General features: G+C 43.2%; 1 protein-coding gene across 4 annotated transcripts in view; it reads right to left on the reverse strand.

Annotated features, from left to right (window-relative positions):
- The window catches only part of KCNQ1 (potassium voltage-gated channel subfamily Q member 1), a 1,547,560-nt gene that overhangs the window by 1,102,180 nt on the left and 418,416 nt on the right, over positions 1–26,964 (reverse strand). For all 4 annotated transcript variants that reach the window (XM_030201128.1, XM_030201127.1, XM_030201126.1 and 1 more), the window contains exons 9-10: positions 14,421–14,516; positions 7,996–8,118 (exon numbers count right to left, since the gene is read on the reverse strand). In XM_030201128.1, coding sequence (XP_030056988.1) covers positions 7,996–8,118; positions 14,421–14,516 — 219 coding nt within the window. The remainder of the gene's footprint in view (positions 1–7,995; positions 8,119–14,420; positions 14,517–26,964) is intronic.

A 26,964-nucleotide genomic window follows, 5' to 3' on the forward strand; every position in this document is an offset into this window, starting at 1 on the left:
AGAGGGTGTTAGTAGAATAGATGGAGGTCGCTAGGACCGGGGAGAGCCCTGGGATGTCCACAGATGTGGGAGGTTATGGGCTGGGTCCTGTGTAGCTAATTAACCACTTTATACCCCACCTGAGTTGTGATAGGAAAGTGAGCTGGCAGCAGAAGAGAGATTCCCCTGGAAGATACTGGCTAACCCTATGGACTTGTGGTGGACTGTGTGTCCAAAGGAGAGAAGAAGGCTGAAAATCCTGGGGTAAGAATTCCCTAAAGCATTAGTGTTGGACTGTGTGTCAGTACTTATAGCAGTGGCGTAGCCAGACCTGACATTTTGGGTGGGCCCAGGGCTAATATGGGTGGGCACTGTGTATATGGGTATGAGTAGTGTTTCTTGGGACACTACAAAACAATGCCTTAGAATGAACTTGATGATGAATTTCTAAGTAATCTGCCCAACAGCTGCCCTGCATCAATATAAACCATATACATACTTAATGGGAAAATAAATATTTTTAAATATAGCTACATTAAGTCTACTATAATGGCAAACATCTCAACACACATGACAGGATTCTGCAATATAATTACAGCAATATATACTTCAAACTTTGCAAACTTTAACACCAATTCCAATAACAATACCTTTACAAAGGCAGCAGTGAATATACACAACAGCACTAAGCATTCCATTGGAAAAGTCAGACAAGTCACTCATAGATCCCCACACAAACCACATACCAGCATACTCAGTCAAATGAAGAACACAAATCAACCCTCATCAATTACAGAATAAAGGACCAAAATTTAGAAATTGTCCTGTAACCTGACATCAGCCCTTCCCTAAACCCCCTCCTATCCATCCCTATAGCCCGTCATCAGCTTTTCCCTTCCCTACCCCCCCCCCCCCCAACCATAGCCCAGCATCAGCATTTCCCTCCCCTCCCCCCCCCCCCCCCCCCATAGACTGCCATCAGCCCTTCCTGAACAGATTTGAAGAAGCATGCTCTAGGCATGGTTTGGGCAAAAGTTAAAACTACATGTGTTTCCTAGGCCTGGGTGGGGGCGACAGCGACACTGATGGCAGCCTCAGCCGGCACAGAACATTTCCCGTTCAGCTCAACTTCGACGCTGTGATGCACACGCACTGGGGGCGGGGAACAAAGAGCAAGGCAAAGCACTACTACTACTACTATTTAGCATTTATATAGCGCTACAAAGCATACGCAGCGCTGCACAAACATAACTGCAGCCAACTGGGGGGGGGGGGGGGGAACAGGCCATCTTCCACCCCACCACCCAGGATCTCCCCAGTCAGCCACCCCACCACCACCACCCAGGAACTGCAGCCACCTTGGGGGGGGGGGGGGGAGAAACAGGCCATCTCCCACCCCACCACCCAGGATCTCCCAGCCAGCCACCCCACCACCACCACCCAGGAACTGCAGCCACCTTCACAAGGGCAGCAGGAAAGAGCAGAGAGCCGAGGAGAGGGAAGGAGTTTTGGCCACCAAGTCACTGGCATTCGGCTGCCTTCACACTCTCACTCGCCGAGCACCCCCCCCCCCCCCCGCCAACGCCTCACAAGCATTCGGGGCAACCGGTTTCGCCACCTCTCTCCCTCTGTCTTTCACCTCCTTGTAGGCGAGCCGGCATCTCTCTCCCTACCCCGTCAAACTCATACCTGAGGTCGCCCACCAACAATTCCACAGCTTTCCTTCTCCGGTGCCCCATCCCCTATGACACAGCTTCTCTCTCTCTGAGGCATCCCGCCTTGCCAGAAACAGGAAGTTGAGCACAGAACCGGATGGGGAGCGAGGAAGGCACTGAACTATGACGTGCAGGCTGCAGCTGTAGCGCAACCACTACAATGACGGACCTGCCTACAACTTCCGTATCAGGACTTGGGAGGACGAGGACTGGAGAGCTGCCGGCTGTCTGGATGGGCCGGAGCCGAGATTGGGTGGGCCAGGCCCACCCGTAGCTACGCCCCTGACTTATAGGAACTGTGTGTTCAAAGAAGGAAGGACTGTGTGTCCCAGTACTAAGAGAAGCAGGCTGCAAAGCCTGGGGTTAAAAGTCCCCAAAGTATTGAAGTTAGTACTGAGCCCATGTATCTGTGTGGGGAGGCTCAGTGTGAAGACCTATAAATGTATAAAGTATTAAGCTAGAAGAAGTGTGCCCAGGGGCTGGAATAAAGAGTTGCCTGAGAAATATGCAGTTGGGGGGGACCTGTTTAATTTGCTTAGTGGGAACCAGGTCACCCTGAGCGAGAAGGGGTAGCACACTAATTTGCATATGATCTGCATATGGAGCACCAGCTCACCCTGAGTGAGAAGGGGAATATCACAATACATAAAGGAATCCTGTGCACAAGGAACGGATCCTCAGGAGCTTAGCCGAAATTGGGTGGCGGAGCCGGTGGGGGGAAGAGGGGTTGGTGGTTGGGAGGCGAGGATAGTGGTGGGCACACATATACGGTCTGTGCCAGAGCCGGTGGTGGGAGGCGGGGCTGATGGTTGGGAGGCGGGGATAGTGCTGGGCAGACTTATACGGTCTGTGCCCTGAAAAAGACAGGTACAAATCAAGGTAAGGTATACACATATGAGTTTATCTTGTTGGGAAGACTGGATGGACCGTGCAGGTCTTTTTCTGCCGTCATCTACTACCCTGTTTCCCCGAAAATAAGACATCCCCTGAAAATAAGACCTAGTAGAGGTTTTGCTGAATTGCTAAATATAAGGCCTCCCCCGAAAGTAAGACCTAGCAAAGTTTTTGTTTGGTCCCGATGGGACATGGACACAGAAACCTTCATTTTTTTCGCTGCAACCCAAAGACGAAATAACATTAAAGAAATGCAAGAAACAAGACTGAGGTGGGAAATCTATCGTCCAGCGGACTCCTACCATCCTCCTTCACGCTTTTGTGAAGATCAACTATCGGTAAGTGAGCCCGGAAAGAAAAGAAACATCCCCCTTGCAGAAATAATAAAAGAAAAGAAAATGAGTAACCGAGCCCTTTCGGCGCTGCTCCATCGCCCAAGGGCTAAGTCAGACTAGAAGGATGGAAAATGTTGCGAATGTACAGGAGGAGCGCATAAAGCACCACCAACGGGGAACGGAGCTACCGTAGAATTTTTTTAACGTTTGTAATACGGTAGGGATGATCCTGCGCCCTAAGCCCTCTCACAACCTCCCGAGACCTCCAGCCAGAGCAGCCCGGCCCCACATTCCATTACCTTCCCTAGTGCATACCCCTCCTCCATTTCCAGCCTGGCCAGGGCGGCTCTACTCCGCTCGAGTCCTGCGGTCACTGTGGGCAGATAGGCGAGCCACAGCCTACTCCTGCAGAATACCGCCCCCCACTTCAATACTGTTCCCGACCGCTACAGTCCCCCTACTACTCCCGAATAAGACATCCCCTGAAAATAAGACCTAGCACATCTTTGGGAGCAAAAATTAATATAAGACACTGTCTTATTTTCGGGGAAACACGGTATGTTACTATGTATAGTTTACTCAGCCTTACTAGACCGCTTTAGCTACCGAGGCAAAACTACAATTATAAGAAAAAGAAAAGGAATGCCAATATTTGATACTAAAGATATACATTCATACAAAGAGTAGGGACAGTAAAGTCAAAAATATGCTACAGGCTGTGGTCTCATGCTGGGAAATCTGTCACCCCGGGTCCTCAAAAGCCTACTTAAAAAGGAGAGCTTTCAGGTTCGCTTTAAAAGATTTCAAAGTAGTAGAGGGGGAGGGAGGGAGGTTGGGGGGGAGGGGGTTATAGGAGTGGGAAGGGTAATGTTCAATGCATAATAGAGGGACATGAGTATTATTAGATAGGAGAACAATCCTTTGAAGAAGCACATCAAGAGGACCCGCCAGTAAATACTGTTGAGATAATACACTGAGTAAAACACGAGTTATAAATATTGGAGTTTCATATAAAAGTTTATTGTTAATAGTTATGCAACTGCACAGTAATTATACATGTACACATTATAAATATAGGAGAAGACAAGAAGGAAGGGATAGGGGAGAAAAGTTTGGAAAACTTTGATGATGGACGTTTCAGGTTTAGTAATGTGTACTAGACTTCGCTGTTATACGATTTATATTGACTGAGATGGAATTGTACACCATGTGACCTCATCAATAAAAAATTGTTGAAACATAAAAGATTTCAAAGTGAGTTCACTGCGGAGTGAAAGCCGGAGAGAATTCCAGATATAAGGGGAAAGTCAAAAGAACGCAGTGTGTCTGGTAGATTCATAATGGCCAAATTTGGGGCTAAGAAGAACAAGGCGGTGATCATTAATGGAGCAAAGGGCCTTGTAGGGAAATAGGCGATAGTAATACATTCAAGATAATATGGAAGACCTACTCTAAGGACCTTGAATATTAAAGAGTGCTACCTTGTAGGTAATGTGTTTTTCAATGGGCTTGTACTGCAAGACCTAAGTTTATGCACATAAAACAGCATTTTATGTGTGAAAAAAGTTTATATAATTACCCTCTAAAAGCTTGGGAAAACAGAGTTCTAATTTTTTTACAATCAGAAACAGACCTCATATATTAATTGACAATGAATTTCAAAGACTAGGAGCTACCACTGAAAACATCCTAGCATGTTCTTGAAACAGAGAGTACCACAAAAGAGTTCCAAGGGTGCGAGGCTCAAAGGGAGAAGGACTCAGGAGAAACAGAGACAGTCTCTTCACAGAAAATGTGGTGGATGCATGGAATGACCTCCCAGTGGAGGCAAAACCAGTGCAGGAATTCAAAAAAGCTTAGGATAACCACCTGGCTGCAAAGAAGTGAAGTTGAAAGCCAGGATTTAATTGCAGTCTATAACACTGTAAAAGAAAAGGAAGTATTTACTAAAGTACAGTAAAGTTTTGCAGATACCACTTGGAAATTGTTAAAATGAATGTGCGGTAAGTACGAAACCTCTGTGCTAACAGTTTAAGGCATCTTCCTAAAGAGAAAATGCCTCTACCATGCTTTAACTGGCATTAAATGTTTCATGCTATCTGCCTAATGGTAACTACCTCCCTGTTAAGTATAAAGCGCAGTCCCCACTCTTACCAGCTCATTATGCATTAGGCAGTCATTAATGTGTGCTGTCAAGCCACTATGCTGTTAGAACAGGCTCATTGCATTAACTGCCTAGAACATTTTAGTAAATAGGTTCCAAAGATGGGCCTTGCGATCTTAATCTTATACCATTATCATTCATTTCTACGTTTAATAAAAGGATGTTATTTGTTCATCTACATTCCTAAGCACAGAAGCCAACTTTTCACAATGATTGGGGGTGCTGAGCCCTCACACACTACCCATACTTGGACAAAGTGAAAGCATTTCCTTCAATATTGGGGGTGCCCAAGCACACACAGCACCGGCTCTTAAGTGTCAACATTCACTAACACTGCAACTAAGGCTGTACCAAATATTCATATTCAATTCAGCCCCGAAGAGTGCCCTGAATAAATTATTCGTATTCCGCAGAATAGTGATTTAAATTCAAATACAAATAATCTGGGGCTCTACTATGCTAAATCCTACTGAAATAAACACTTGATTTCTGATTTTTTTTTTTTGTTTTGTTACATTTGTACCCTGCGTTTTCCCACTCATGGCAGGCTCAATGCGGCTTACATGGGGCAATGGAGGGTTAAGTGACTTGCCCACAGTCACAAGGAGCTGCCTGTGCCTGAAGTGGGAATCGAACTCAGTTCCTCTGTTCCCCAGGACCAAAGTCCACCACCCTAACCACTAGGCCATTCCTCCACTCATGTTGATTCTTTTATTGTTTTTTATGTTAAAGCTCAATGCCCATTATTTGTATTTGGCTGAATAATATTTTTCATTATTTGTATTCGGCCGAATATTTAAATACACTATTTGGTATAGCTCTAACTGCAACCATACTACATGATTCAAGTTTTTAGGAAGGGAAATGAAAGGGGGTTAGAATGGAAATTTTTCTTTTTGCATATGGCACTAAGGCCCAGATGCATCAACCAAACGTAAAAAAAGCAGAATCGTTAAAGCCATTACCGAATTTAAAAAAACGACCAATGCTCCAAAAAAACAAGTCGCACAAGTTCGGTGCGGTATTGCAAAGAACGATGCACTAATCCCCGTCGGTAATCGGCTCGTAAAGCATGCGCAGAGCAGCCAACTGTTATGCTGGCTGCTCTGCGCATGCCAGAAACGTAAGAAAAAAAAGAAAACACAAACACGTGGCTCCCCACTTTCCCCTGCATGTCTCCACAAACATTAAAGGATCGGGAGGGGGCAAAGGCGCTCATCAGCAGCGTCCTGTATGGACGGCCTTGCCTTGCCCTGCCCCCCCCCCCCCCCCCCCGCCGAAGTCCCTGCTGCTCCCCGCTGCTCCGTTTGTGAAATAAAAGCTTTTAAAAATGAAACCTTTGCAGTTGCTGGGCTCCCCCTCCCTTCCTGTCTCTCTCTTCTTCAGTCGGCAATGCTCCGCCTCCTGCCCTCCTCCACCTCCGTGCCCCGCCCCCCCCCGATTTCGTCCCTGCCCCCCTCCACCATAATTGCTGGTGTAGCGCCTCTCACCTATGTTTGAAGGCGCTGCACAGGATGGATCAGCTGTTCTTGAGCTCTTCTGTCTCCTCCGATGTCTCCTTCTTCTTCCTGTGTCCGCCCTCCTCTGACGTAGATAACTGACGTCAGAGGAGGGCGGACACAGGAAGAAGAAAGAGACATCGGAGGAGACAGAAGAGCTCAAGAACAGCTGATCTATCCTGTGCAGCGCCTTCAAACATAGGTGAGAGGCGCTGCTCCGGCCATTATGGTGGAGGGGGGGTCCGGTGGGGGGGGGGGGGGGGCGGGGCATGGAGGTGGAGGAGGGCAGGAGGCGGAGCATTGCCGACTGAAGAAGAGAGAGACAGGAAGGGAGGGGGAGCCCAGCAACTGCAAAGGTTTCATTTTTAAAAGCTTTTATTTCACAAACGGAGCAGCGGGGAGCAGCAGGGACTTCGGGGGGGGGGGGGGGGAGGCAAGGCAAGGGCGTCCATACAGGACGCTGCTGATGAGCGCCTTTGCCCCCTCCCGATCCTTTTTTAATTTAGTTTCCTTTTTTATTTTAGGCACAGGGACGCAGGGAGCCACTTTTCTTTTAAAACATGCCAGCAATTTGGTTTTTCATCGTGCAGGGGGCAGTGGGGAGATGACAGCTCAGGCTTTAACGACAGGTCTGAGCTGATGTTAAATTTCTGGCGGTAAGTGAATCGTTGCTATCGTCGGTATGGTTAGTGCATTCCGAATTGTCTACATTTCAATGGTAGTTTCTCATTTGCATTCCAGTTTCGTTAGCTGCTACTGCCGTCGAAAAATAGGCTTTAGTGCATGGAAAGGATAGGAAATTCTTCCTTAAGGGCTCATTTAACGATGAAAAACGTTTAGTGCATTTGGGCCTAAGTTCTGCAACAGGGTAGACCCATCTGAGGAATAGACAGAATAAGAATTTAAGAAAGTGCAAGGAATCTAATGCACAACAGTTAGGACACAGCATAAAAAAGTGCTACTGAGGTGCTGAAATCCTAGGTAGCAGTGCACAGTAGGGTCTGAGATACTGATGTGTCTGATAGTCTTTTTACATATAGCCAATGAGATGCTCGAGTTACCAGTGGGGACTAGCAGACATGTAATTGGAGCAGGAATAAAGTTTATCCACACTATAGTTGGGTCAGTCCAATAGCCAAATACCAATGACTGATCCTTCACATCAATTGCTGTCCACTGTTTTCTATTCCTCTGGGTCACGTCCTCCTTCTTTAGGATGCATTTATTGACTCCCAGTACACTTATTACCAACTGTATTTCTGCTGATAAAAGCCATTGGGACTTTCTACATGTTTCATAACAATTTTGCTTAAGCTCTAGAATTCCTTATGCATGGAAGAATTCAGAATTTGGTTTAACCCCTCAGATTCCCAATCCCTGCCTCTCAAAAACAGATGCCATGACAGTACCATTGCCAGTTTTTTAGGTTTTGGACTAGGTGATGCTATCTGATAATTCCTAGAAGATTTCCTTATGTATATCTTCCATGTTGCGGAGTCTGGATTTTCTGCCGCATAACATCTCCATGCAGTCTGAAATAAAAGCACACATGCTATTAGAGCTTTCACTTCTTGGAAGGAATAAACAAAATATTAGCAAATACTTTATTAGCCTTTTGAAGTGTATATCATAGCAAATGAAGTGCCTATAAGTTTTTGGCAGTTTGTCCATGTTTTGCCAATTTCAGCTTCATTGGGTTGTAAGACAAACTAACACAAAAATGGGAAACCAAACTAAGACCCTTCAAAAGTCTACTTTTGCAGAGCATTTTAAGGTAGAAATTGAGAAATCCATGATTCTGTCAGTATTTTACAAAAAGGTTTGCCAAACATGGAGAATTGTGTAAAATACATAGAAGGATCCCAGCAAATTTGCTACATCAGAAGCATCGAGCCAGCAAAAACATACATGGAGAAAAAAGCGCTTCCATGTAGAAGTGCCCATATTTATATGGGTTAGTGGCAATTTCACACCTTCATTTATAAGTACTGATACCTATACACATGGGGCTGGATTCAGTAAATGGCACCCAAAGTTAGAAACCGGAAAGATCTGCACTAAACCAGTATGCTATAAAAGGCACTCTGTGCTGAGCACCCTTTATAGAATAATAGTTTAGTGTGGATTTTCCCCCAAATTCTATATATAGCATCTTGTGTTGTGCACGTTAATTGGGACACATGGCTAAATTGTGCGCACAACTTAATTAACAAGCCAATCAGCACCAATAATTGGTACTTAGCAACCAATTAGTGTCACTAATTGGCTTTAATTAGAATTTATGCACACAACTTCCTAGGCATATTCTACAACATGGTGGGCATAAATTACATGCAGTCGAAAAGGGGGCAAGGCCATGGGCATGTCAAAAAAATATGCACACTATTATGGAATACACCCAATCTGCGCCTTATGTACATGCAGGTATGTAGGCCTGGTTTTAGGTGGCCTAAATGGGTGCATCTAAATTTTAGTCATAAGAATGGTGCTTAACTTTAGGCATAGTTTATAGAATCACGCTAACCACATGGTTTTTCAGCGCCACTTTTTATGGTGCCATTTATAGAATTTGGCCCTTTCTCATGGATTCTATATATTGCACTTAGTGTTCCATGCCAAAATCCAGGCGTACTCTATAACAACGAGTGTAATTTGATTGGCTTAACAAAATAATCAGCGTTGATAATAGGTCTTAACGACCAATAATGAGCACTACTTGGCAATAACTTATGTGCACAGCTCGCTAAGCGTTTTCTGTAACACACTGTGCCTAAATTCTAATGTGCGCAACCAAAAAGGGGCTTGGTTACAGTTGGAGAAATGGATGTTTCGTGGGTGTTCCAAAATGTACACATACTATTATAGAATATGCCCATGTGCCTAAATCTACGCACAAGCATTTACTCCGTTTCCATTGGCGTAAATGGATGCACGTAATTTTAGGCTCTGTGATATCAACTATGCATATTCTATATACTGCGCCTAAATATAGGCGCCACTTACAGAATATGCTTAGGTGGAAATTTATTCCGTGTGGAGTTTTCAAGCGCCATATTTAGATCTGGCCCTTTGCACCTAACTTTAGGAGCAGCATTTATGCCTGTGGAAACCAAATGTTCAGCAGCTGGGCACACAAATGATAGCATTCTATAACATCGCAGCTAACTTCTAGAAAGGCCCTTTGTTTCTCTTACAGTCCTCCCATGGCCATGCCCTTTTTGAACTGTGCCATAGAAAAGGTAGGTGCAGATGTTAAAAAGTAGTGACTTGGGCAGATGTGTGCACAAATCCAAATTGTTTTCAATTAACTCCAATTATTGACAGTTAATGGTTTGTTAACATACTAACATAGTAGATGACGGCAGAAAAAGACCTGCACGGTCCATCCAGTCTGCCCAATAAGATAAACTCATATGTGTTACTTTTTGTGTATACCTTACCTTGATTTGTATCTATCATTTTCAGGGCACAGACCGTATAAAGTCTGCCCAGCACTATCCCCGCCTCCCACCACCGGCTCTGCCACCCAATCTCGGCTAAGCTCCTGAGGATCCATTCACTCGGAACAGGATTCCTTTATTTTATTCCCACGCATGTTAACTAATTTGGGTGCGCATATGTCCTGGGTGCCTAAATTTATGGGCCCAATTTTAGGCAACCTATACAGAATCCAGGGGATGGAGGGTAATTTTATAACAGGGCAAACATACGACTACTTAAATAGCAACTAAGACGACACACAGATGTTTGTGTGTCTTAATAAAATACTAGCCTAAGTGACAGGAATTGTGCCTAGATTAGATACACAGAAACATGACGGCAGATAAAAGCCAAATGGCCCATCAAGTCTGCCCATCCTCCATAACCACTAACTCTTCCTTTTCCTAAGGGATCCCACATGCTTATCCCACGCTTTCTTAAATTCTGGCACAGTCTTCGTCTCCACGTCCTCTCATCAGGAGGTCGTTCCACACATCCACCACCCTCTCCACAAACGAATTATTTCTTAGATTCCTCCTACGCCTATTTCCTCTTCACTTCATCATATGCCCCCTCATTCCAGAGTTTTCCTTCATTTGAAAAAGGCTCACTTCCTATACATTAATGCCCCTGAGATATTTAAATGTCTCTATCATATCTCCTCTCTCCCTCCTCTCTTCCAGCATATACATTTTGAGGTTCCTGAGCCTGTCCCTATGTTTTATGTCCAAGACCGCTTACCAATTTTGTAGCCTCCCTCTAAACCGACTCCATCCTGTCTATATCCTTCTGTAGGTGCGGTCTCCAGAACTGGGGCCTCACCAGAGACTTATACAAGGGTACTATCACCTCTTTGTTCCTGCTGGTCATCCCTCTCCTTATGCACCCAAGCATCTTTCTGGCTATGACCGTTGCTTTTGCCACCTGTTTGGAAACTAAGGTTATCAGACACAATCACCCCCAAGTGCCGCTATTCCTTTGTACACAAAAGCACTTCACCCCCTACATTGTACCGTTCCCTTGGATTCTTGTGACCCAAGTGCATGACCCTGCATTTTTTAGCATTAAAACTCAGTTGCCAAATATTGGACCATTCCTCAAGTTTCACTAGGTCCTTCCTCATGTCATCCACACCTTCCAGGGTGTCCACACTGTTGCAGGGTTTGGTATCATCCGCAAAGAAATAAACCTTACCAGACAGCGCTTCCACAATATCACTCACAAAGATGTTAAAAAGAGCTGGCCCTAGATTCGATCCCTGTGGCACTCCACTGATAACATCCCTATCTTCAGAGCAAGCTCCACATACCACTACCATCGGTCTCCTTCCATTCAGCCAATTTTTAACCCAGTCATTTACTTTAGGTCCCATACCAAAGGTACTCAGTTTATTTATGAATTGCCTGTGCAGAACCGTGACAAAGGCTTTGCTGAAATCTAAGTACACCAGAAGCGCCCCTCCCACGTCCAACTGTTTGGTCATCCAGTCAAAGAAATCAATCAGATTCGTCTAGCATGATCTGCCTCTAGTGAAGCCATGCTGTCTTGGGTCTTCCATTTCATTCAATTAGAGAAACCTCACAATCCTCTACTTTAGAAACATTTCCATTAGTTTACTCACCACCGAAGTCAGACTGACAGGTTAAAGAGCGCATTTAAATTTGTGAACTCCATATAATCTGTCCTCCAAATTCTATATATAGTGCCTTAAGTTATGCATGCAAATTTGGCCGCACAGCAAAATTGAGCAAACAAATTAATTAATGAGCCAATCAGCACCTATAATTGGTTTTTAACAACCAATTAGCTGCACTAATTGGCTTAAATTAGAATTTATGCGCACAACATTCTAGACGTATTCTACAATGCGGTGTGCGTAAATTCTAATGTGCACAGTTGAAAAGGGGGCATGGCTATGGGTGTGGAATGGCCAGGTCATGGGCGTTTCAAAAAAACCATGCGCACTATTACAGAATACAGCCGATCTGCATCTAACTTAGTTGCAGGTACTTAGGCTTGGTTTTTGGTGACCTAAATGGGTGCAACTAGATTTTAAGAACAAGCACGGAGCGTGAGTGTATTCTGTAAACTACAACTAACTTTAGGCATAATTTATAGAATCACGCTAACCACATGGCTTTACGGCACCAATTTTTAAGGCACCATTTATAGAATTTACCTCTATATATGTACTTGCGAATTCCACCCATGTTCCACCTAAACTCCACCCCTGAATATGCACCATCATGACATCACTTGTACTTTTATGCTGTTCAGTATTTAATAAAAAGCCACATATAAGTGAAAATGACTTTATAAAATTATACCACAGTGGCTCGATTTCAAAAACCTATAAATATCCTGTAACTGCAAAAGTTTTTTTTTTTTTTACATACGAGACAAAAATTAAAATTGGGGATTAATGAAAATTACTTCCTTAATCCCTCATTTAAAGCCCTGGCAAAAATTAGCACTTTTATCAAACCTATGCATACCATAGACACGGTGCAAAAGCTGCTGGGGAAATTATGTGAAATGTACACGCATCCCCATTTTAAGATGGAAAATAATTCCTGCTCTAGTCATGCAGAAACCTCTGGGTCACCGCCATCTAAAGTTGTAGATAGAAGCTTTCTAAAATCACTATTTACAGACGTAACCAATCCATGCATGAAAATGTAGCTATTTATGCTAGTAGATGCTTCTGAAAAGACTATTTATTATTTTATTTATTAGGATTTATTTACCACAATGGCTGGCAATAAGGGCTCAGGTCATAAATAGGTGTGCACTATTTATTTTAGCACATGCCCATTTCCTGGCCCATTGAAAAATGCCCTTTTTCCCAGCAGCAGTAAAAAATGGCACAGCACACGCCAAAACACTTGCCCACACTAATGAAGGCAACTTTTTACTGTTGCTTAGTAAAAGGACCCTTAGATGCACAAAGGAAAGAAAAATAAATACAAGAATGCCTGCGCCTTGTGGTTTTCAATACTAAGTATGTCTTACTGTTATTAAAAGTCTGGATCAATAGTTTGATTCTGTATAGCCCTAGGCTGGGACAACAAAAGGACGTAGAAATGTCATAAAATCCTCATCAAAAGTCTGAAATCTACCAGAACTCTTCAGTTATGCTTGTGGATTTTATCTGAAAACCAATGAATAAAATACTTGGAAGGTCATATTCGACATGGTTAAATAAGCAGGAGAGTACATTTTTCGCAAAATATAGCGCAGAACACTTGGACTTTGGCATTTTTGAGCCTTTCTGGGCACTCTGTGTTATTTTCTGCACAAAGTGCATGTCTGTGGAGTGTGTTACTTTGAAAGGAGAACGTACCTGCAGAAAAACAGCTGCAAATCATTGCAGGTACTTTTTCCCAAGGCAATTTTGAAAAGAAAAGTCTGCTCATGCTTTTCCTTTAAGAACCTGTGTAAAGTACATGAGTAGAAGTACCCACAAATTTTGCAGCTTCAGCTGCTGTTTTGACACAAAATATTTTTACAACCAGGTAATCCTTATTAACATAAGCAGTGAATCATTGTTTAACTAGGAAAAGATAATTCAGATTACACTACATTACATGATGTGATACCCGCAAGCGAGCCTTCTCTGGAGTAGCCCCCACACTCTGAATGCACTGCCTGAAAGGCTGCGCTTAACACAAGACTAACTCTACTTCAGGAAGTAGGTGAAAGCTTGGCTCTTCAACCATGCCTTTAATGGAAGAAGTAACTAACTCATTAGTCTCACTCACACACTCAAGGAGTACTCAGGCTGCATATACTGCAGCAGGACATGTTTATCCACTCCTACCCTAGCTGAAATAATATTTAACCATTTCTCTGACCTCATGTGCAACTTTCTTTAAATCAATCACCTTACTTTCTAACTCTTCCTACTTTCTTACCCTTCTATATGTTACATCTTTGCTTTACCCTTCGCTATCAATTATAATGTTCTATTATGTATTGTGTTGACATTGTAAATAGTATACCATGCCATACTTTGTATTGTTTTTCAATATTTTTACTGCTGTTATTGTCTATTGCTCATGTTTGATCTATTCTTACTGTACACCACCTTGAGTGAAGTTTTTCAAAAAGGCAATAAATAAATCCTAATAAAATAAATAAATATAGGGGATGTACTTGAGTGATGTCAAATAGGTTCTGGGATGTAATGGATAATTTGAGGTCTCAATAAGACACAGATGTCCATTGGTCTTAGTGTCTTCATGAGAATAATTCAAAAGCTACCACAAGAGAAAACACAGTCAGTGGATCCTTGCTCTCTGGAAAAAATCCATGTGTGGAATATGAAATAGTGCAAAAGCTGTGGTCCAGGTACCTGGATAAGGGATGCTGCTGCTGGAATTTGACGATTGAAATGTTTCTGTCTTTGCTTCTGTTGCACTTTAAGTGCAAAGCCTGAACCAAGGATTCCCTGTGGGAGAAGAAACAAGCATACTTTTATATAAACATGACATAAGAATACACAATGTGCCATGCTGGGTGGGACCAAAGGGCCACAAAGCCCCATATCCTGTACCCAACAGTGGCCAATTCAGGTCACAGGTACTTGGCAAGATCCCAAAAAGTAGACCATTTCCATGCTACTTATCCCCTATAGACACACAGTGGCTTCTCCTGGGTCTATATTACTAACAAGTTTATGGACTATTCCTCCAGGAATTTGTCCAAACTGGTTTTAAATCCAGCTGCACTGATTCACCAAACCCACCAGCAATAAGTTCTAGAGCTTAAATACATGCTGAGCAATTATTAGATTTTTTGATGAAGCAGACAAGATGTAGTTGAAGATCAAGAACATTTGGGCTTCCTGGACCATGAGATACTTTTCTAGGGCTGCTTAGAAGAGATGGTGTCCATCTATCAAAGAGGAGAAGTGTTTTCAGCAGCAGACAGCCAGTAGGTTAGCCAACTGAAGAGGGCTTAAAACTAGAATCACTGGGGCAAGGTGATCAAAGCTCCTAGGTAAGTGAAGCATTAAATATCTCTACATAAATGACAAAAAAGGGCAACATCTGGAAAGCAGTATATACTAATGCTCGAAGTATAGGAAATAAGGATTTAGATCTTGAGGCTTTGATGGAAGAGGCTGATTTGGATTAAGTGGCAATCACAGAGAACCATGACTGGGATATAGTTATACCGGTCTATAATCTGTTCAGGAAAGAAAGGGTAGGAAGAAAGGGAGGGGGGAGTAGCATTTTTGTTATTTTTGTTACATTTGTATCCCGCGCTTTCCCACTCATGGCAGGCTCAATGCGGCTTACATGGGGCAATGGAGGGTTAAGTGACTTGCCCACAGTCACAAGGAGCTGCCTGTGCCTGAAGTGGGAATCGAACTCAGTTCCTCAGTTCCCCAGGACCAAAGTCCACCACCCTAACCACTAGGCCACTCCTCCACTAGCATACTCCAACCAACTAGCATAATGTTAGTATTAAAGCCACAAAATTACAGGACCTACAGGGTAAGGAAGAGGTGGTGAGGCAATCTGGAAAGAGGGAATGGCCAATGTATTTACATTGGTGTAATATACTGGCCTCCTTCATAGACAGAAGAAGTGGACAGAGATTTAATTGAAGACATTCAAAATATGCCTGTGAAATGGGAAGTACTAACAATAGGTGATTTTAAATATGCCAGATGTTGAATAAGTTAACCAACTGTGGGGTCCTTTAGAAGCAGGGAGATCCTGGATTCCTACAGAGGGAATTATTTCAGCAGTTGGTAATGGAACCCACATGAAATGGATTGAGGACATACTGGACTTGGTGCTTACTAATGGGGTGTATTTCTGATGTTATAGTAGGTGATCATCTGGCAGATGGTGTGAAATAATATTTAGATAGGTGTGACAAGGTTCATTCAAAAGTAAAGATTCTAGACTTTTAAAAAACTAACTTTGTTCAGATGGGAGATTACCTGAAGGAATTGTTGTCTGGATGGGAACATTTGGAAGAGGTTGGAAAACAGTGGGCAAAACTGAAAGGATCTATTGTAAGGGCAAGAAATGCTTTTGTAAGGAAATTAAACAAAAGAGGAAAATGAGGCAACTTTGGTTCTCAAAAGTAGTAGCTGAAAAGTTAAGGATAAAGAGGTTAGCCTTTATAAACTACAAGAGATTGCAGAAAGAGGAAGACAAGTGTATCTAGAAAAGCTAAAAGAAGCTGGTAGAGTAGTCAGGAAAGCAAATATGCAAATAGAAGAAAAAATAGCCAATATGGTAAAATTGGGGGGGGGGGGGGGGGGACAAAACATTCTTTACATATTGTGATAAGGAAGAGGCTATCCTACCCTGGTTAGGCCCCTAGAGGGCGCTGTTCCCCTAAAATGTCCAGGGAGAAGGGCTGGGTGAGTCACAAAAAGGGAGCCAGTAAGGGGTGTATAGCAGGAGGTCGCTAGGACCGAGGAGAGTCCTGGGGATAGAAACAGGTGCAGCAGGTTATGGGCTGGGTCCTGTTTGGCTATTAACCACTTATACTCCACCTGAGTTGTGAGGGAGAGAGGAGAGCTGGCAGCTGAGGAAGAGGGCTGGTAACTGAAGCAGAGGGATCCCCATGAGAAGTACTGGCTGTGCCCTTTGGACTGGTGATAGAACTGTGTGTTCTCAAGAAGGAAGCTGGCTGGGGTAAGAAGGCCCTAGAGTATCAAGAATAAGAACTATGTGTTCAAGGAGGTACTGGGTGTCCCAGCTGAAAAGCCTCTGTGTCTAGAGCTGTGTGCTACAAGAAAGGGTTAGGTTCCTCCCATGAGGAATGGGATCTATTGTTACCATTTGTTTTGTATGTGTGTAGGGAGAATGTTCAGGCCTCTCTGGGCGTATCACCATTTGAATTGATGTATGGGAGATCACCCCGGGGAGTGTTGGATGTGTTAAGGGAGCAGTGGGTTCCTCCGGAAGAGGAGGATCGGGATGTAGTGAACTATCTAGTGAAGCTGAAGAAACGGTTGCATAAATTGAGCCGCAGGGCTCAGCAACACTGGGAGAGGAGTCAGGATTATCAGAAAGCCTATTATGACCGGAAAGGGGAGGAGAGGGCATTGGAGGTGGGGGACAAAGTCTTGATCATGGTTTCAGACTCACCTCATAAGTTCACGGGACGCTGGAGGGGTCCTGCTGTCATAGAAAAGAAGTTAGGTCCAGTCACCTACTTAGTAAGGAATGAGCAAGGCCGGGGGCAGACCTATCATATTAATGTGCTTAAACCTTGGCAGGAGAGAAGGGGACTATTTGGTCAGTCTAGGATAGAAGCCGAGGAAGAATTAGGACCACAGATCACGGAGATATTTAAGGCAGGAGAACCGCAGATTGCGACTACATTGCCAGGGAGTCAGCAGAAAGAGGTTCAGGCACTTGTGGAGGAGTTTCGGGATGTCCTGACTCCTTGCCCAGGGGAAACCCACCTTATCATGCATGATATCATCTCGGAGCCAGGCCGGGTGGTCAGACAGAGACCTTACCGTCTCTCACCCCCAAAGAAACAAGAGGTGGTCCGACAGGTACAGGAGATGCTGGATTTTGGGGTCATTGAGGAATCTGTCAGTCCATGGTCGAGTCCTGTGGTGTTAGTGCCCAAGTCCGATGGTACGTGGCGGTTTTGCATCGACTTTAGACAAGTTAATGCGCTGTCAGATTCTGATGCCTATCCGATGCCACGTATCGATGAACTATTGGATCGGTTGGGTACTGCCCGATATCTGTCCACCCTGGACTTGACCAAAGGGTATTGGCAGATCCCTCTGACTCAGGAGGCCAAGCCTAAGACAGCCTTTTCTACACCCATGGGGCTCTATCAATTTAAACGCATGCCGTTTGGTCTTAATTCCGCAGCAGCTTCCTGCCAGCGGTTGTTAGATCAGGTTTTAAGACCACATCAGCAATATGCGGCGGCTTACCTGGACGATGTTATCATTCAGAGTGAGGATTGGCCCTCTCATATGATAAGAGTGAGGGCGGTATTAGAGGCTTTCCGTCAAGCAGGTTTGACTTTGAACCCTCAAAAGTGTTGCTTTGGGCAGGAGAAGGTTAAATATCTGGGATACCGGGTGGGGAATGGTCAGATAACTCCGCTCTGGGATAAGGTAGCGAGTATCCGGGACTTTCCCTGCCCCAAAAATAAGAAACAGTTAAGGAGCTTTTTGGGCCTAGTGGGGTACTATAGGAGGTTCATACCCCACTTTGCCTCCATTGCTACACCCCTCACTAATAAACTTCAGATGGGGTCCCCCAACAGTCTACGATGGGAGGAGGGAGGGCTTCGGGTGTTCAATGAATTGAGATTGGCCCTGTGTCAGGAACCCCTGCTGAGAGCCGTGGATTTTGATAAGCCCTTTGTACTGCAAGCTGATGCCTCGGGGGTAGGTTTGGGGGCTGTGTTGTCTCAGGTACACGAGGGACAGGAACATCCCCTGATGTATCTGAGCCGGAAACTGCTCCCCCATGAGGTCTGGTACTCGACCATAGAGAGAGAATGTTTAGCGATAAAATGGGCAGTGCAGATGTGCCATTACTATTTAGATGGGCGTAAATTTACTCTGGTTACTGATCATGCGCCTTTGAGGTGGTTAGGCCAGATGAAAAATAGTAATGGTCGTCTCACAAGGTGGTATCTGGCTTTACAGCCCTATCAATTCAAGGTGGAGCATAGATCAGGCAAATTTCTGACAAACGCGGATGTTCTTTCTCGAATTGCCAGTACAGGACAGGAGAAGACTGGCAATCGTTTGAGCCGGGGGGTGTGTGAGCACTCTGGAGGGCTGGTACGAGGGAGAGGGGATAGTGGTTCTTTCAGCCGGCATCATCCCCGGTCATTCAGCCCAGCTAGGAGAGCAGGGCGCCCTCTAGGGATCAAACTGCCAGGGAAAGCTGTAATGCAGGAGAAAAACTACACTCCCCAGAAGCCAGTGCAGGGTCAGCTGAACTCTCAGGAGGGGGAGGGTGGAATGACTGATTGGGAGATGAGGTCTGATCCTGGAGATGGGGAACAGCTGGTGGAGCTTGGGGAGGAGGAGGAGATGGAGTGGAATAAAGCAGAGGTAGAAGGAGAAGGTAAGGGGGAATGTATGGAGGTGGGTGGTTTGGCTCTAACCCGTGCAGACAGGGTGAGAGCTTTTGTGGCCTCAGCATTGCCCCGGTTGTGGAGTTGGGGGAAGCTGGGAGCAAAGCAGTGGGGGAGCAACTGGAAAGCACAACTTGCTACCATATTGGCTGTTCCCAAGAGGTAGTGCTGTGGAAGGGGGGGGAAGGGCTTTAAGACAGAAAGGCATGTGCATTTTGGGGGAACTTAAACTGTAAGAGGTGAGAGAGGAGGTGGTTCCAGCTAAATCTCCAAAACTATCTGCGGTGAAGATAGTGTGGCTGGAGGTTTGGGGAGAGAGAATTTAAAACAAAAGCCTGTAATTGAAAATGGATTAAAGTTTGCTGATAATTGGAGGTGTTTAGACAAGGCTGACATCTGTAACAATAAAGAACTTGGATTGCTCTTTCTGCTGGAGTGGGACTGATTTTCTCAGCAGCTGGCAAGGTGGAGAGGGAGAGCAAGTGAAAGTGCGGTGGCTGGCTAGGAAAGCAGACGGAAGCCAGTGAAAGCTAAGCAGGGTCCACCCTGGCTCCCACCTGGAAGGGGGACCTGGTTACAATATGTAGGTGCAGAAGTGGAATTGTGAGACTTAAAGGTGAAGGGGAGGAATATGTAGAAGTTGATATGATAAGCAGATGTGGTCCCTCTCCACAAAAGTGGAAGTAAGGGTTGGGAACTACAGGCCAACAAGATCACGATCTGAAAACAAACAAGCCACGCAGAAAACTACAAACTATAAAATTTACCAACATCAAACATGAAACACATGCCCAGATAACCATAGGATATATAAATGCTAGATTGGTAGTTAAGTCAGCACTACTAAGAGACTCAATAGAAACAAAACAACTTGGATTACTGCTCATAACAGAAACATGGCAACGCCTTGAAGACGACCCTACACCCACCAGGATATAAAACAATTCACATCAACAGAACAAAAAAAAAAAAAGGAGAAGTCGCAATAATATATAAATCCTTTTCCACAGTAGAACCTGTCACCAAACACACATCCTCAGGAATAGAAATCTTGCCATGCAAAATCACGGACACAACATTAGCCAACCAACTATGTATCACACTGTTCTACCACCCCCTAGGAAGCTGGTAAAATGTTCAAGATAATTTCAAGGACTTTGTATCAAACATTTGCACCAATCAGTAAAATGTCCTAGTACTAGGAGATAGCAATCTACACCTTGAAAAACAAAATGACACCAACACAAGAACCTTAATGAATTTCATAAATCAATGGAACTTTAAAACAGTACAAGGTGCTTCATCCCCCACAAAAGGATACCTACTAGACATACTAGCCTACAGATTCACAGCAAACAACAATCACGTACTAGAAAATCACAAACAGGAAGAGGTAATCTGGTCAGACCACAGCAAATTCACACTAAAATGGAAAGAAAACAGCAAGAAAAGAGAACCAAGAACACCACATACATTCACAACCAGAGGAAAAGTAGAGCACACACCTTCTAGACAACAATGAGAAAATGAACACAGCAACGTAACACCCAAGGACATGAGAAACTGGGACAAAGCCAGTGAAAACATACTAAACAAAATAGCACCACTCACAACAAAAACAAGAAATAAAAAACAACCATGCTCCTGGAAAAAACTGTGCAGGAAACTTGAAAGAACATGAGCCAAAAACAAAACAGATAAATAAAATCATATGGAGAAAAGCTATAAGAAAGTATACGAATAACATAAAAAAGGCGAAAGCAGAATACTACAGCAAATATGCGAACCTTGAACAGACAAATATGAAAAAAATATTCAAACTCATGAACAAACTACTGAAAACCCAAGATTTATTGGCATCAACTGAACCACTACCAACTGCAGCAGAGCTTGCACACTACTTCAAAAACAAAATAGCAAACACAAGATCAAGCCTAGCAAATTCACAAACATTCATCACCAACTTCTTACAAGATTGCAAAACAAATGGCATCTACACCGTAGCATACAGAACATGGTCCACATTTAAATCCCCAGAACTAACCACAGTAAAGAAATTACTGGCAAAATATGCACAAGCATACTGCATGCTAGACAACTGCTCTAACTACATGACGAAAGACCCGCCAGAATGGTTCATCGAACACTTCACCAAACACATCACATACATGTTTGCAAAAGCACGAAGGTGACATAGTACTAACACCAATTCCCAAAAACACAAAAAGCAAAATCAGCAACATCACAGACTACAGACCAGTAGCCTCAATACCACTACTGACAAAAACGATGGAAGGTCTTGTAGCACAGCAACTAATGGAATACATGACACAATTTTCAATCTTTCACAACTCCCAATCAGGCTTCAGACCACAACAAAGCACCGAGATGGTTATAACCACCCTGATGATAAAATTCAGAAGCTTAATATGCCAAGGACAAAACATATTATTATTACAATTCGACATGTCAAGTGCATTCAACTTAGTAGATCACACAATACTAATGACCCTAACTCAGCTACATGGGAATCAGCGGTGTAGTTATGGGTATAGAAGAAAGTGGGATGTTTGACCAAGGCAATACAAGACCTGGATAGATGGATCTTAAAAATACTTGTTTATTGATGAAAAAAAAAGACTTGACACAACCGTTGTGTTTCGGCTGTTAGGCCTGCATCAGGAGTCTACAAAACGCATATATACACAAATAAACATTGAATAAAAGCAAACCTTATATAATCAAAAAACTCAAATACCAAAGTACTAAAAACAATTGGTAATGGAAAATATTACAAGATAAAAACTAATAAGATATTACGATAATCAAAAACATGAATAGACAGTTAAAACACTAATAAATATGTATATACATCAGTTGCCAAATGCGAGCCATACAGGCAAGGATATGTGTGTTCACATATAAAGTGCTCTTGTGTCAAAACGTAAATTGGTAATATTACAGATAAATTAAGTAAAATATAAAAATTAAACATACAGAACATATAAGTAAAATGTAAAATGTATAAAATATATTAGATAAAGTATATCTGCCCGAAGTATTAAAAATTATTAAATAATTGTATGTATTCTGTATTTGGTACACAGACGGTAATCTTTTTATGAAAATCTATACGCTTAAATATACTTGTATATATTTCCATGCACATTCTGAACCTATGCATATCATGTATATCTGTTTATCTTCTCTGAGGGATATAACTTTTGTCTAATTATGTGAAGTGAAATGAATTATTGAAAATATGGGTAAAGACGTAAAACAGATATGGAACCAGTAGTGGTAAAAATTGAAAACGTTAAAAAAGAATAAAAAAAGAAGGAGAGTTATCAATGCAAGTTCATAAATGAGAATTTTGGATCTCTTAGTGGAAATAATGGTAAAAAAGGGGACTGTCAATAAAAAAAGAAAAAATAAAAAGAATAAAAAAATAATAATAATAATAAACGAAGGGGTGAAAATAGGGTATGGAAAACATATGTCAAAAGAACCATAATGAATATAAAATAAAAAAAATAAAAACTAAGAATAAGAATAATAAAAAAATTAAAAAATTAAAAAATAAATTTCAAATAAATATATAAAATAATAGATCAATGAATGAAACAAGTGAGAAAAAAGGAGGAGACAAAAAGGGGGAAGGGGGGGGGAGAAAAAAAGAGAAGGAGCGGTGTAGTAGCAGCAAGATTCAATGGTTTCCTAAGGACCAGATCCTACATAGTAAAAATGTCCAATCAGATATCAACCACATGGATTTCAGAGTGTGGGGTACCACAGGGATCGCCAATTTCACCAATACTGTTCAATATAATTTATTTATTTATAACATTTATACCCCACATTTTCCCACCTGTTGGCAGGCGCAATGTGGCTAACATCGGTCCATAAAGGCAATCGCCAATCCGGTAAACAAATGAACTGTAGTAAGGTGAATAGGAAGGATAGTAATTACAAGGGACGGGGGAAAAGAGGGGAAGGGTAATAGAGTCCATCAGGTCCATAAATTAGTTGTATTCCAGGAGATGAAAGACAAATCAGTACTGGGACTTGTTCTATCCCTCCCAGTCCCGTCCTATCCTATCTAATTTATCTAGGAATCTTCACGATATTGACCCTTCATCTCTATCCTCCCATGTTTCAAACCTCCTCTCTACTGTGGCAGCATCCACGTCTGTCAACGAGGCTGTTTCTTCTTACAACAATACTCTATCCTCTGCCTTAGACACTCTTGCACCTTTGATGACCCGCCCTGTAAGGCGTACAAAACCCCAACCTTGGCTGACTTCTAATATCCGCTACCTACGTTCCTGTACCCGCTCCGCCGAACGCCTCTGGCGGAAATCTCGGGCCCTTGCTGATTTCTTACACTTTAAGTTCATGCTGACCTCCTTCCAATCTGCTCTTTTACGTGCCAAACAGGATTATTATATCCAACTGACCAACTCTCTTGGCTCTAATCCTCGACTTCTCTTCACCACATTGAACTCTCTCCTCAAGGTGCCCCCTCCCCCAACTCCCCCTTCATTATCTCCTCAGACCCTTGCTGAATTCTTTCACAACAAGGTTCAAAAGATAAACCTTGCTTTCTCTACCTCACCACCTCTCCCTCCACTAGTCCGTTCCCCTCTCTCTCCTTCCCCTCATTCCCTTTCCTCCTTTCCTGAAGTTACTATTGAGGAAACTACACCTCCTTTCTTCCTCAAAATGTACCACCTGTTCCTCTGATCCCATTCCCACCCACCTTCTTAATGCCATCTCTCCTACTCTTATTCCTTTTATCTGTCACATTCTCAACCTCTCACTTTCCACTGCGACTGTCCCTGCTGCCTTTAAACATGCTGTGGTCACACCTCTCCTTAAGAAGCCTTCACTTGACCCTACTTGTCCCTCTAATTACCGACCCATCTCCCTCCTTCCTTTTCTCTCCAAATTACTTGAGCGTGCTGTTCACCGCCGCTGCCTTGATTTTCTCTCCTCACATGCTATTCTTGACCCATTACAATCTGGTTTTCGCCCTCTCCACTCAACCGAAACTGCGCTTACTAAAGTCTCCAATGACCTACTACTGGCTAAATCCAGAGGTCAATATTCCATCCTCATTCTTCTTGATCTTTCTGCTGCTTTTGACACTGTCGATCACAGCATACTTCTCGATACCCTGTCCTCACTTGGATTCCAGGGCTCTGTCCTTTCCTGGTTCTCTTCCTACCTCTCCCTCCGCACCTTTAGTGTTCACTCTGGTGGATCCTCTTCTACTTCTATCCCTCTGCCTGTCGGCGTACCTCAGGGTTCTGTTCTTGGTCCCCTCCTCTTTTCTATCTACACTTCTTCCCTTGGTTCATTAATCTCATCCCATGGCTTTTCCTACCATCTCTATGCTGATGACTCCCAAATCTACCTTTCTACCCCTGATATCTCACCTTGCATCCAAACCAAAGTTTCAGCGTGCTTGTCTGACATTGCTGCCTGGATGTCTCAACGCCACCTGAAATTAAATATGACCAAAACCGAGCTTCTCATTTTCCCCCCCAAACCCACCTCCCCCCTCCCCCCGTTTTCTATTTCTGTTGATGGCTCTCTCATTCTCCCTGTCTCCTCAGCTCGAAACCTTGGGGTCATCTTTGACTCTTCTCTCTCCTTCTCTGCTCATATCCAGCAGACCGCCAAGACCTGTCGTTTCTTTCTTTACAACATCTGTAAAATCCGCCCCTTTCTTTCCGAGCACTCTGCCAAAACCCTCATCCACACCCTTGTCACCTCTCGTTTAGACTACTGCAATCTGCTTCTTGCTGGCCTCCCACTTAGTCACCTCTCCCCTCTCCAGTCGGTTCAAAACTCTGCTGCCCGTCTCATCTTCTGCCAGGGTCGCTTTACTCATACTACCCCTCTCCTCAAGACCCTTCACTGGCTCCCTATCCGTTTTCGCATCCTGTTCAAACTTCTTCTACTAACCTATAAATGTATTCACTCTGCTGCTCCCCAGTATCTCTCCACACTCGTCCTTCCCTACACCCCTTCCCGTGCACTCCGCTCCATGGATAAATCCTTCTTATCTGTTCCCTTCTCCACTACTGCCAACTCCAGACTTCGCGCCTTCTGTCTCGCTGCACCCTAAGCCTGGAATAAACTTCCTGAGCCCCTACGTCTTGCCCCATCCTTGGCCACCTTTAAATCTAGACTGAAAGCCCACCTCTTTAACATTGCTTTTGACTCGTAACCACTTGTAACCACTCGCCTCCACCTACCCTCCTCTCTTCCTTCCCGCTCACATTAATTGATTTGATTTGCTTACTTTATTTATTTTTTGTCTATTAGATTGTAAGCTCTTTGAGCAGGGACTGTCTTTCTTCTATGTTTGTGCAGCGCTGCGTATGCCTTGTAGCGCTATAGAAATGCTAAATAGTAGTAGTAGTAGTTCTATTTAATATATTTGTAAATGATGTTGCTGAAGGATTAGAAAGAAAGGTTTGTCTTTTTGTGGGTGACACAAAGATATTGAACAGAGTAGACACCGTAGAAAGAAACATGAGAAGAGATCTACAAAAATTAGAAGAATGACCTTAGGTCTAGCAGTTTAAAATGTAATGCAAAGCAGTACAGAGTGATGAACTTGGGGTGTGGAAATTTCAAGGAGATGTATGAGATAATGGGTGAGATGCTGATAAGCATAGTTCAGAGAGAGACCTTGGGGTGATTATGTCTGAGGATCACCACTTGGAAAAAACTGCAATCAATGGGCTTCCACCCATTCATATACGCAATGTCACCATCTATATACCTTTTCACAACAGTATCACAGAAATAATGAAGAAAATCAAAAAAGGCATGGACCTTCTGGAAAACTGGGCAAAAGTTTTCAAACTAAAACTAAACAGAGACAAAACCAAGCTCCTGGTTCTAACCAGCCCACACAAACCCTCATCCTACCAAAACTTCACAATAAATCATCCAACTTACCAAATCAAAGCACAACTAAAAATATTAGGAATTATTCTCAATAAACGTCTATCACTGGAAAGTCAAATATTAGCAGTAACATCAAAATGCTTCAAAACACTATGGAAACTAAGGAGGATAACAGATTATTTTCCCAGACAATCATTCCGGATGGTCGATGCAGTAGTCTAGTTATGATAGTATTGTCGATGGTACAATCGACAATACTATCATAACTAGACTACTGCAACACAGCATATGTAGGGTACAAGGAATCCACATTAAAATCATTGCAAACAGTCCAAAATACAGCAGCAAAGCTAATATTCAGAAAATCGAAATATGGAAGAGCAACTCCACTACTCACATCACTGAACTGGCTACCAATCATGGCAAGACTACTTTTCAAAACAAGTAACCTTATTTTCAAAATACTATGTGGAATGGCACCTGAATATATGCTAGACATGATTGACCTATCCCCAAGAAATGCAAGTCCAGAAACCAGAGGCTACCTACTCCTTCACTTACAACTGAAAAAAAACATAACCCATAAAACCATCTACACAGCAGGATTTAGCTATCTGGGCTCCAAAAGGTGGAATTCTATACCAAAGACCATAAGAAGCATCACTATCTTCAATTCAGGAAAGAAATGAAAACCTACCTTTTCAAAAACATTTATAACTAACAACAACAAACAACACACCACCTCTACGAATCTACCTCATTAAAACTCCTCAGAAAATCACACAAATAATCGCCTCACCAACTACATCATCTAACTCACCAAATCTACCTCTCCAAAACCCTACAGACAACAACATAACTAAGGTACTACCACTTCAAAA

Source organism: Microcaecilia unicolor, chromosome 4, assembly GCF_901765095.1.
Source record: "Microcaecilia unicolor chromosome 4, aMicUni1.1, whole genome shotgun sequence".
Lineage (NCBI taxonomy): Eukaryota > Metazoa > Chordata > Amphibia > Gymnophiona > Siphonopidae > Microcaecilia > Microcaecilia unicolor.